Genomic DNA, 13,295 nt, shown 5'->3' on the forward strand with positions numbered 1-13,295 from the left:
ACTTGACCACAAAGAATTAAGCCATACTGTTCTCCTTTGACAAAGAGGATGGGGAAGGTAGTTTACTATGTGCAAGACCCTATTCCAGAAACTTCCACATACTACTTCAGTAATCATCATCTTAGCCTTATGGGTAATTAAAAGCTCATCACCTAATTAGTAACAATTACTTACTCAATACCACTGGATGATGAGCATGAAAACGGGCTTAGACAGGATATCCAAGATGACATAATTAGAAGCCTTCTGGAATTGTTAAGTCCTTTCCCCACCTGTGTGTAATGACGGTTCTCTCCCTTTTATCCAAGGAAACATAAGAGAATTATTCAGAAGGAAGTATGCCCCCTCCAAAAAAATTCACCTAAGACCATTGGACGAGAAACCTTTCCCAAAAAGTCTTCAAGAGGGTTAAGGGCTTTTCACAAGTAACCATGGAAGATGTAAGGGGCTCCAGCCCCAGGACAAGCCTTGACTCACTAGGAATGCAGGACGGGGCACGTCCACTCCACTTCCCGGTCCTGAGGCATGTCCGGCGGCTGCTGCCCAGGCGACGGTAGAAGGGTGAGACACACTCGTACTGGAGCTGGGTGTGCAGGTGTTGGAACCCAGGGGGCAGATCTCCAAAGGGAAGGGCTGGCTTCTTGGTGGGGGCGCCCTGCAGTTTCTGCTTGCTGAAGGACGCCGAGTAGAGCTGGTGTAACGGCGTCTCCCTGCATTGGGGCCCACGGGCCCAGAGAAAACAGGGTGAGAGACGGTCATGGCAGCCCCTATGGTATCCATGCCAGCCCCCCACGTAGATATTTGGTTAGAGCAGAAAACAAAAAGTCGATCTCATTCTCTCTATCCCTCCCGCTCACCTCCCCCACCCTCTCTTTCCTCTCTCTCTCTCTCTCTCACTTACACACACACACACACGCATGCACACACACGCTTCCCTTCTGCCACCGAGCAAATTCTCTTGCACACCTCAACCTTCATTCTGTTCATCCATTTCCATTTCTGGCATGCCTCCAGCTGCCTAGGATTTTAACCAAAGGATAGTATCTGGTGTAACAGCTGCGATCCAAGGGTACGTTATACGTGCACACAGAGAAAAATTAACTGTGAAATTAAACAGGAAAGGAAGTTCATTTGAATGAGAGAAATCCAGGCGTCTTTTTTCCTCCAAACATTATCATAATGGGGTAGCATTAGGAATTGACTTGAACTAAACTGTGTTGATACAGTAGTTTGATTTAGCAATCAGCGTATATAATTAGTAAACCTCAGAGAATCGAGCTTTCTCAGGGCACAATGATTGGCAGAAACACAGCGTACTGTGTGTACATGCGAAAAGGCCTTTCAAATCCACACTTGGAGCTAAAGCCCCCAGAGACCACTCAGGCGTTCTTGGGGGAGACGCACACACATTGGAGAGCTTGCGTTCATGGTGCATCAGTGCTAACGATCACTGAAAAGTTAGAATTCTTTTAGGAAACAATGTTTTCATCTCTGCTGAATGAACGGGGAGAGGAAGCCCAGAGAGGGGAGTGAGAGTACACAGAAGGGTACACGGGAAGCTAAGGTGGTACCCAAGGCAGCACTGAGCAGTTATGGTTCCCAACCTGGTGTCTCCACTGGGCCATTTGATATCATCTGAAGAAATCTGTGTCATGTGTCTGCACGGCACTTCACTTAGAGCAAATATTCCACCCACACTGATTTCATTCAACAAATCTTGAGCCCAGTTTAGAACAAGGTCTGCAGTTCAAGGAGCTTCTGAATTGGCCAGCAAGCTCATCTTTTGGTCCATCTGTTGAAAGACTACACTGCCTTTGGGGGTTCTTGGGTGACTAGGCTGCTGGAGATATGTATATCCACTTTCCAGCAGCCTATCTTCCAGAAAGATCCTTAAAACCAAGTTTTAGGCTTGCTTTTTCATCTACATGAGCTACCGGGCACCTTGTCACCTAACCTCCCATTATAATCGCTTTAAAAATGCAAAGCACCATAGTCTTTTTCAATAGCTCAGGGGCTGCTCTACAAGACGTCTCCTTGGAAAGAACAGGTTTATCCCACTTAGCGGAGAGTCCAGCTCCAGGTAGGTCATAAAGATCAGGAAAGGGAGCGGAATTTGTATTCTACAGCCACTGTTCCCAAGGGAATGCCTTGCCTGAAAAGGGAAAGACAGAAATAGGAGATATCCGGAGGAAGGGTGAGAGACTGAGGAATATCCTGCTTTATGAAGATTTCAGGTCACTTGGCTGTGGCCAGTTCTGGTCACTGGGATGCACTGTTACCAGTCCTAAAAGCAATAACTACCAGTGACAGGTGTTCATCCGGGCAAGTGTTCTGCTAGAGCCTTTACGCAGAACTTAGTTAGAGCTTAGTGCATAAGGGAGCAAGCCCTGAAGACCCTGAAGACCGTGAAGATCCTGGATTTGCATCCTGGATCCGCATTTTGCAATGTGACTTGGAGCAAGTTAATTAATTTCTCTGAGCCTCGGTTTACCCATCCGTAATAAAATTGGTAATAAAATCTATAATAAAATGGTAATAATGATAATCCCTACCTCAGAGGGCGTAACAAAGAGTAAATGAGCTAATTCATGGGAAGCGCTCAGAAGAGTAACTGGGCACATAGCATTCGATAAATGCTGCCTATCGGGGCTGCATCTAATCTGTTCAGCAATCCCCAGAGACACACGTTATTATGATCGTCCTCATTTTTCAAAAGAGGCAACTAAAGGCTTAGCAAGTGTAGGAGCTTGCCCAAGAATACTAAATACAGCCCTAAAGAGAGACAGAAGCCGGTCTCAAGCCATTGTTTGTCAGTCCCATTCATTCAGTCCATGTTCGGGGTGGTTATGTTTTCTTGCGTGCCCCCTGTGTGGCAAGCATTGTTCTTGGCAGGAGAACCCGAGCATGAACAAGACACAAAATGTTCCTGTGCTTGTAAACTGTATTTACTTATTTTTGTGGGCTGGGGGCGGGTGGGGGGGGAGATAGAACTTGAACAAATAAAAAAATGGATGCGAGACGACAGGTGGGGATAGAAGCCAAGCCGAAGACGGAGTCACAGCAAATGCCAGAGAGTAGAGAAGTCGGCTCTGCGGTCTGGGTGGTAGTGACATTACCACCTTTATTTTATTTGCTTATTTACTTATTTATCTGGTTGGCTGTGGCTTAATTTTATATAAGGTGTAAAAAGAGAAAACATTAAATGGTACCACAACATAGTTGTCATTTCAGGGGGTTGCTATTTTCAAAAGCACAACCAGGGAAGGTCTCTCTGCCAGGTTAAAAAGCTGAGAGAGAGCTGAAGGAAGGGAGGCATGAAGCCTCACTGAAATCCAGTGGAAGCAGGGTCCAGACAGAGCTGTGAGGCTCTGAAGGCATCGTGCGTGGAGGGGTAGAGAGGACAAGCCAGGCAGCCCGTGTGGCCGGAGCAGAGGGTGAGGAGAAGAATGGCAGGAGATGAGATGAAACGGTGTTTCCTGCAAAATGAGGCGAGAAGTAGTAGAAATGGGCCTATTCCATCCCCACCGGTGGCCTCCACATCTGTCTTCCCTGGAGGAAGGCTGGGCGGGCAGATCTGAGGGCCCGCATCCCTCATCGGGACTGATCGTTTGTCTCTAGTTCCTGGGTGCCACCGGAGTGCCTCCTCTGGTTGATTACTACAGAAAACATCTGCCTGAGTCTGGCAGGAGGGCCATCCCGGTAGAAGGTACCCTAGTAAACACAGAGCAATTTCACGAAGACTTGAGTATTAAAATCCAGTTCCTCACGGATCATCTTCAAGCTTCACTTCCCATCAACCACCTGCTTTCCCACAATCCAGTGAACCGTGTACACGTTCCAGCAGTTGCTACCTCTTGGCCAAAGGCAGCTGGCTTATCAGCCTCCCCCTAATAGGCCCTGTTCTTTCATGAGGAGTCAGCTCTGAGTGTCCCTAAGAAACCCCAGAGTGTCTTTGGCCAAACGCAAGGCGAGAAAAGGGGCGGGAGGGGAAAGCATGCATTTGCCTTTAAAGCAGAGCTCGGGTGTCTCCACCTCACCTTGACTGAACCTGCATTGGAAGAACTTTGCGTCTCACCAGGTCTGAGATCTTTGGTTCTCGGCAGGCTAGAACGAAGGAGACAACACTGCATAATCTCTTCCCATATTACCTGCTCCCATCATTCCGTTCAGATTCATCCCTGACCGCCCTTTCTGGACACCCCCAGGGGTCTCTGAGGGGAGGCATGCCGGCCAAGCTTGGACAGCTCCCTAGCGAAAGAGCTCGCCGCCTTCCATCTAAATTGACAAGCCCCTCCGAAGAAGCCACGTAGAGCATGCACCTCTGAAAAGCCGCTCTACCTAGGTGATGTGGAACCCTGGCAGTCAACACACTGGCACTCTCTGTTCACACGACAGCGTTAGTGACCTTGATGGAAAATGGAGTCAAGGTCAAAATGAAGGTTCTAACATAAAGCCCCACGCAGGGAACTACAAGGTTCTCCTTTAGGACCGGATGTCAGTGTCCACCATGGGGAAGTCTTGGGTAGCTGATTCCCTCATGTCCTTTCTCTGAAATTGAGGCTCCTGATGACCATTTAAGGACACCTCAAAGCCCAGCGTAATTTTGCTGAAGTGTCTCTTTCTTCACAAGTGAAAAGCAATCCTTCTCGTTCCACTTTCCCAATCAGGCAGCCAACATTCGTCTAATTAGCAAACTAGAGAACTTTGGTTGTTATTAATTCGTAAGAGAAGAGTTGACAAAAATCTCCAAGGACATATGTAACACCGTGTCCATACTTAATGAAATCAAGAATCAGAGTCTGTGCTGGTGGGGACGAAGGTCGCTTCTGGCTAAAGTCTAAAGTGATTTATTCCTTTCACAAACCAATTCTCTTTTATTTCTTTTCCCAGGAGTTGGGTTGTTGACAAACACCCAGAAGGGAAAGTGGAGGATTAAGGCAATTATCTGGATAATCTAGGCCAAGGACATGCTTTTCTTCCTAGGAAACAGCCAGATGATTGTGACCTGCCCCTGAAATACAGGGGCTGTTGACCTGGTTCAGTAAGAAACTACCCACCCCCAGTGCCAAGGGGGAAGTTTCAGGCTTCTCTGTACAAGGTTCCATTTTTTTCTAGTCCCAAACCAACCTTTTCCATCTTCCTCCCAGATTCCCAGTTGGCCCCACTTTGAGTTTAGCATGATCCGTTCCCTCCTGCCTATACTTCCTTGTTTTCCTTTGTCTCATGATGGCAATATCTCTGCCAACCCTTCCCAGCTCCCCAGATGGGCTCTCCTCTGACTTGCGGTGTGCAGCTATCCCCATTTCAAGCAATATTGATCGTTCCCTTCTCTGAACATACATTGCTCATCTGTTTCCTCTAACTCTGCCTTGAATGCTCAAGGACTTGACATCTTGTTAAGATGTCTTTCACCATGTTAACATCTTTTTTTAATGTTTATTTGTTTAAAGAGAGACAAAGACAGTGCCAGCAGGGGAGGGGCAGAGAGAGGGAGAGAAAGACAGAATCCCAAGCAGGATCCGCGCTGCCAGCACAGAGCCCAATGAGGGGCTCGAACTCACAAACCATGAGATCATGACCTGAGCCTAAATCAAGAGCTGGACGCTTAACTGACTGAGCCACCCAGGTGTCCCCACTATGTTAACATCTTAAACTTACTGCCACATAGGCCGGCAGGACGGTGTGTCTATTTTGTTCTTTTGTTTCCTGTGTTGACTTTGTATTTCATGGACAGTAGATAAACACAGCTATATTGAAGCACACTGGTTGCCTCAATTTTGTTCTTGGGTCTGCATATCTAAATCAGTCCTGTCATCTTTCCTAAACTGCTCTGATAACTATCTTGATCACAGCAAGAAGCTGTGATTAGGATAAGCAGGTCCTCTGGAGGTCCAGAAAAGGAGCAAATGTTTTCAGAGGTGGCTTCCCACCTGGGAGTTATGGACGGTTCCAGGGAGAACCTAAGAGGGAAAGGCATTTTCTTTTTTCAGGGGCTCACAAACACCCATGTATGGGAACTACCAAAAAGTCCGCAGCTCCGTCTGCTTCTGTGGCTCTCGCAAATACTTGTAGGTTACCTTTTATGCAGATTGGCTGTTTCCCCGACCACTCTCCATTCTGCTGGCAAGTTCTCTTCTCGTTGCCACTAAGAACGTAGGAGTTATTACAAAAGAAGGACACGACAGTGCCGATTTTCGCATAGGGCCCGTTGATAAGCCCAGGGCCACCTGCTATCTTCTTGTACCCATTGACTGGGCCGCCAGGGTCCGAGCAGTTTCTTTCTTCAAGGACTAAAAGAAGAAATAAAAGGGGGTGGGGGGAGGAGCTGTTAAAAGTGTGAAGTATTCCATTTTAGAACCAAATCTTTTCATGTTTCACTGAATTAAAAATGCAGTGAGGTGGGGCCTGCTAAGGATTGTACCCAGAGGAATCACCAAGAGAAAAACTCGTAATAGAAAATGCACGCGTTAGACATGTCTTCCCTTGAGAAGTATTTCATCCCGTGTATAAATAAATTTGACATCGCCACTGGCTCTCCTGTGATCTTGTTCATTTCCTTCTCAAACTGTGGGAGCTGGGCAGGCCTGGGCAAAATAAACATTGCACCTAGATTTTATGACCAGTACCCAGGGGTTATTGCTTTTCCGTGTTGTGCTGTCTCTTCCATTCCCTAAAGCTTGCGCAATTCAACAAGACCATTCAGTTTCCTATTTGTATTATACCCAGAATGTAGAACTTACTAGAAACAAAGCCTTATGTGTGAAATGAATTTAGATGCTATGTTTCATCTTCAGGAACCCAAGTGTGCTGAAAGTTATGGTGAAAAAATACTAGAAACTATATAGATTCAGAGATAAAACAAAGGTCCCCCGATCTCCAACTATATACTTTCTAACTAAATAAACACTTAATGTCCAGTCCAAAGGCATTTCTATTCTCTAACTCACATTGGACAGCAATGGAGAGCAGAAATGTCAACACCAGCTATAACACCAGTGTCCGAGCACTGAACAGGGTATCAGACAATTCCTGGAAAGATTCTATCAGGTAACATATTTTTCTCAAATGGATTATGGCACAAGGGTGAATACTGCTTGCGTAAGGACGCAGAGGGAGTCCCCTGAGGAATTCGACCTTTAATTACTGCACGTGGGCACCAATCGCTCCGTCAGCCTCCCTGGTCTCTTTTTAATCATTTCGTCTCAGACACAGTCTCATCCCTATGAAAGAGTCCCCACGCAATGTGATCATGCAACTGACATGCTTTTCTTCCCTTAACCGTCCCAATTACCTTTCAAGCAACCTGCTTGCCTGCCTCCAGGCAAGAAAAGAATCTCCATTCCATTCATATAACACTTCTAAAATACTTGAGAAGTAAAAATGAGTAAATTTCCCTTTGTGCCAATTTGGCAGGGTTGCTAATATTAATCAAATTTCTGGTTTGTCTGCTTTAAGACTGCCCATAGACCATGTGGCAGATGATTTCAAGGATCTTCTGTATGCTTTTGGGCTACATACTAGGAGCAGTTTCCACAACGGGGAACTCCAAAACCCCACCTTAACTTAAGAAATGAACCTGAGAGAGCTTTCGCAACATGGCATATGGAGAGCAATGCACTTTTTGAAACTTCAAGCGGCCTTAGAAATCCCCAGTGCTTATATTCCCAGGAATGCCTCTATGATGTAGGAGGGAGAGGCAGAGAAAGCATTCCATATTGCTCCAGTGATGGGACTCCCTTCTTAGAGCGGAGATCACTTAATGCCCAGAACGTGTAGCCTGAACCTGAGCCTACAGTCTGCAATCATCTCAAAAAGGTATGGTGCGTCATACCTGCCAGTGTCAGAAAATGGAATTCACTGCCAACATAAAAATCAGGAGATTGCTCAGAGAAATCCATATTACTGATTTCTGAGCAAAATTCAGATCCGGAAACCCTGGGCCTGTGTTCCCACATGGCCACAATCAACTGGCGTTGAGAAGTGGCTTCTGCTTAATGGGGGCTGCATTCTTCATTTTGGTCACAGCCCCCGTTGCCTGGCCCTGGCAGGGGCTCCACTCTGTGGTTAGTTAGCTTATCAAAGGGCCATGCTTTGTGCAAAGGGCATGATTTGTGCAACACCAGGGCAGTTTCTTCTCCATTTTGAGTTTTGCTTCCTATAGCTCACAGCCAAGAAAAATTCCGGTGATACTTAAGACCAGTCCTGGAATACTGAAAGAAAATGAACTATAGTTGAATCACAGCAGTTTCAACAGCAGATAAGAAATCCCTTCTACCGTGAGCCTGATAGTTGGGTTTCTCCCCTTTTAGAAGTAAGGACTTCTGTGGTCCACCAGGCTCCTGCCCTGTGATTTCCTAATGGCAGCATCCTTGTGGATCATATTTCCAATTCCCCATTTAATGTGGGCTTAACCAGCAGGAATGCACTGGAAAGTTCTCAAGCCTTTGGAGGTAACAAAGCCTTGGGACAATTTAGGTTATCTGCCTTTCTCCCTGAGGAGGATGTAAAGGGAGACTCCAAGAGAAACTGAGTCAGGAGATACAAACAGGTCTGCCCAAGGCTGAGGAGTTCTGCCATATTTCTAGAATTCTTAGATGCTACTCTTTTTTAAGTGACATGTCTGAATCAGGTCACATATATACATTTCATGTAGTATGTCTTTACTTCCAATTCTCAAAGAAGCTGTAATTAAATCAACAATGCACCTTAAACTTGATGAGATCTTATAACAGAGAACTATTATTTGATTTTAAGTTATTGCTCATGAATGGTCGGCAGGATGGAGCTTCCTAGTGCTGAATGATGCTTCCGAGTTAGGTCCAATGAACCCTATATGGCTGGGGCACCCGGCTGGCTCAGTCAATGGAGCATGTGACTCTTGATCTCAGGATTATAAATTCGAGCCCCAAGTTGGGTGTAGAGATTACTTAAAAATTCAATCTTAGGAAAAAAAACTCGATGGCTAAAATTCAAGAGAAATACAGGCAATAGAAACAGATTTAGGAAGGATTCAGATGTGTAGTTTTAGGACACCACTTGAAAATAAATATGCTCAATGTGCTCAAGGAAATAAAACAGAAAATTGAGAACCTCAGTAGAAGACTGGAAACCTGAGAAACTAACCAAAGGAGAAAGGTAGAACAGAAAAGTTACAGTGACAGAAATTTAAAGCTTAATTTAAATGAAGTGAGTTTAATAGCAAGTCAGATACAGCTTATGTGTATTAATAAACTGAAATACAACTCGCAAGAAAAAATTCAGGATGAAGCCCAAGAGACAAAAAAAGTGAAAATGTACAGGAACATGTAAGAATACAGAGAAGGTTAACAAATACATGTACCTAGCATCTCAGTATATAGAGATAATGGCTGAAAAAGACTGATAAAAGACAATCAACCTACAGATTCACAAAGTCCCAAGATGGATACATATGAAGAAAACCAGGCACAGACCTATTACACAAAACTGTTAAAAACCAAAATCAAAGAAAAAATTTTAAGCACCCAAAGGGGTAAAAAAAAAAAATACAGATGGGAAAAACATACTTTAAAATAATTATAGTCATTCTCTGGCCTGTAACATCAAAAAGGATTTTTGCCTCTTTATCATTTTTTCCCCATGTTTGACAATCAGAAACTGTAGCCATAAAAGTTTGGTGTTTATTATTTTTGTGGTCATTCGTTATTTTTATTTTTTAAAATAGCAGGCAAAATGGTTTGGGTCCTCCCTGCTCAGCCTATAAACCTAGCATGAACTGGGCCATGCATTGTTTTATGTTCCCATACTCTCTCCCCTCCCTGTAAATCTCATTACCATCTTGCATAATCACAGAATAATCCAACCTACTGTGAGCTCAGATTTAAATGAGCTTTGTCACTAGAGTCTGGGGGGAAAAGAAGGGCCTCCAGAATCAGACAGATATAGGTTGAAATAATTATTTGGGTCCCCAGTGTCCAGAATAAGTACACCAGAGGTCCTCAATTAATATTTGTTAGTAGGTGGAGGGGATAAAGGGTAAAATTTATTCATTCTTCCATTTAATGAACTAGGGTGTGGGAAAATGACATAATTTTCCAAACCTTGCTTTTTTTGGCCTGAAAAATGGGATAATAGCACTTATCTGGCTGGGCTTGTTTTGAGGAGTAATTTCTATAACACATAGTTTCCTTTTCTCCTGTTTGCCTTTATTTACAAAGTAGGCAACTTCTAAAACTCGATTCCCCAAATTCATACACTTTAAAGAAAACCCACGAGGAAATCTAAAGACCTATTATTGGGTCTATTTGAATGTAAAACAATATGCCACTCTATTGTCTAGCTTCTTGGTAATGTCTATGCATGATGCGCTGGAGACCTGGGTCCAGGATGTTGACTCCGACTTCTGGGTATCAGCCGTGGTCTCTGTCTCATCTCTTTTAATCAAGCAACATGAAGCCTCAGAATTGTATTCTTGTCTCAAACATCCAGTGGGCATCCTTTCCTTTTCCCTCTCATTTATTTCCTATCCTATCCAAAGCTGTACACTCTCCTAGGATGCTTTTGAAGAGAATTCTAGGACTTCCTCCACCCATCCTTTTCTCTCCCAGTTTAGACATCTACCTGTTGGGTCTATAGACCATCTGCATCTCATTAGAGCACCTCCCCAGGGTTACATTTCAAAAACTATCTCTTCACTTCACCTGTGGGTTCTCTTTTTAGAATCCTTTGTATCTCCCCGTTGAACAGATCCATGATTCTTTTCTATTTGATTTTTCAAGGGCTTTGTGCTTCCTTTCTCCTCAGTGGGATGGACGTTTCCACACAAAGCCAAATGAGAATGTAAAACATCTGAGTCCCTGGCCTGAAGAAGCACCAAGCTTCTGCTTTGCTAAGTAATATACTCCACGATTAATAATAAATAGCACATCTCCCTGTTACTTTTGGGACTCAGTATGGGGATGCTAAACACGTTAAGTTTAGCATGACCTTACCTGCCATTTCATGAACAAAAAACAGTATCTCGAGGTGCATTGCTGTTTCAGACAAACATTTAAAGAAAGACTCTCTAACCTTGTTTTCTTGTTTTCTCAGGGCAACAGTACAAGGTGGTTCGCGGTGATGCCACTTTATGAAGGACACGTGATGGTTTTGAGATGGCTCTTGTAATGAAGTCTATCAGTGCCCCACCCAGGTCCCCTCATCCCCTTTTACCAGCTCAGCTTCCACATGTGCGCTTTACTGCTGAGAGCTGACACCTGCCACCTTCAGAGGACTGCCCTGGGCACAGGCACGGGCACCATCTTGCCCATATGAAAAGCTGAAAAATGCCTAGACTTTGGTCCCCTCATGCCCACCCCAGGGTTGCCTATAGACAATGACTGCTAGGTGTATAAACACAAAAGCTCAACTCCTATTCCTCAAGGCATCATTTATACTCCCCAGCACCCCCACAGGATCGGACTGAGTCTGGGAGTTCAGGTGAAATCACTCTTGCTTGGTTTCCTCCTCTTTCCCATCTCGCTTCCCCAACTCCCTTACTGGTCGATCCTGGGATCAACTGGTTGATCCCTTACCTCCTTTAATAAATCATTTGGACGCAAATGCTTAGCTCAATGACTGGCTTGGGAAAAAGTTACCAAGGACAGGTCTGCTATTTTCTTAGCTCTGGGCTTTAGGGCCCCTCATGCCTCCCCACGGTGGCACTCCCGGGAGGTGACAAGACCCCAGAGCGGCGGTCATCTCAGCCCTGGGCATGAAGCTCTGCATGCCTTTTAGCACTCCTGGGAGATCTTGGGGAGGATGATTGTCATCTAGAGAGGCCAGCTCTAGTCAGAGGGGCCTCCAGCCTCCACAGATCCTCTAGCGGCCGGCCAGCCCCACGTCAGCAGAGGTGTTTGACCTGAAGGGATCAGGTGCTCTGAGACAAGAAGCTTCCTCGCGAGCTAAACAGCGTGGACCCAGAATCCACGTGAAGATTCTCCCTGATGATTTGGTGCTGTCTTTCTTTGTAAAGCCAGCAACTTGTTTACCCCCCAAAGGTACAGACAAGGCCCCAACAATGCCAGACTGAATTTCTCACAAGTCTGAATGATGAGTCTTAGACTTGGCTTTAGGTTGACCTAAAGCAAATAAAGTTACGGCTTTCTCTCCCCTGATTGATACACTAAGATTCATACTCGACAGAAGGTAGCTGAGGTGACCAGGTCCAGAAGCTCTACAGGAAATGGACATGATGATGGAGATATCAGAGAGCATGTCAAGATAATGTGGAGACATTTTTAGGAATGGGGGCTCTTCAGTACACACAAGTAACACCAATTTTTTTGTGTTCTCTGCTCAATTATATTGAATATGACAAAGTCCACACTCTTCATCCCTAATTTAGGAAGTGGAACCACCTCCCCATCCCCCTAATAATCACAAAACTCGGGAGTGGGGGCAGTTCCCAGCTGTGACAAACAAACAAACAAACAAACACCCAGACCTCTTCTTCCATTATATCAGTATCCGCCAGTATATCCTTGCCCACAAAAATACTCTTTTCATGAATAAGGCCAGAATTTCAATATGATATACCAAACACCCACGAATATTTGTCTTTTCCTTTTGCTTTGTTCTTGAAGTTACAAGTTCAAATTTGAAGACAAGATCTATCAAAAAACCCCTAGGAAGCAGAGAATCCAATCACTGCTTTGCCTTTTAGAAGTCCAGCATGCCTCTCTGTAGAGAAAGACGTGGGGGAGTGCTGAGCTCTATTGATTTCATGGACTAATTTTCTTGCATCACATATTGAATGAGTGCTTCCTCTGTGCCCAGGAGAATAAGGCACTGGAAGATGTTTTCCTACATCTTTAATACGGAAACGTTTTCATTTAAACCCAGAAATAGAAGTGATGTCAGTTAAGGCTTATTGTACTAAAGTACTTGAGGTACCTGAAGGTTCTCCCGGGCCTCACTTAGTACTTGTTAGAAATGGTTTGGGGACTTCCTTCCAACTACCTATTCCCCAGGTCAGATTTTTACCAAACAAAATATCCAGAGGAATATATATAACTTCGCTTCTAAAATTACAAAAGAATGTAGGGCCCTGACCAAGGAATAAAACAAAGGTAATCACAGGGGCCTTAAATGAGTTTGAATGCGTTGTGGGGTCTCAGCAAACACTAACCGACCCCAGCAGTTGACTATAGTCTGAGTTGCAACAAAGATTTCATCAGGCACCGTTGATTGAACTGGGTTGATAGCCCTTAGCCTGCTGTGTCACCTGAAAGAAAACTTGTAAATCCAGACAGAGAACCCGGGGGAGGTGGAACCGG

At 44.8% G+C, this 13,295-nt stretch overlaps 1 protein-coding gene across 2 annotated transcripts in view; it reads right to left on the reverse strand.

Moving 5' to 3' along the window:
* Positions 1-13,295, reverse strand: part of PAMR1 (peptidase domain containing associated with muscle regeneration 1) — a 75,778-nt gene that overhangs the window by 3,087 nt on the left and 59,396 nt on the right. For both annotated transcript variants that reach the window (XM_007082055.3, XM_042959080.1), the window contains exons 7-9: positions 6,078-6,290; positions 4,038-4,104; positions 478-710 (exon numbers count right to left, since the gene is read on the reverse strand). In XM_007082055.3, the coding sequence (XP_007082117.1) occupies positions 478-710; positions 4,038-4,104; positions 6,078-6,290 (513 nt within the window). The remainder of the gene's footprint in view (positions 1-477; positions 711-4,037; positions 4,105-6,077; positions 6,291-13,295) is intronic.

This window comes from Panthera tigris, chromosome D1, assembly GCF_018350195.1.
Source record: "Panthera tigris isolate Pti1 chromosome D1, P.tigris_Pti1_mat1.1, whole genome shotgun sequence".
Lineage (NCBI taxonomy): Eukaryota > Metazoa > Chordata > Mammalia > Carnivora > Felidae > Panthera > Panthera tigris.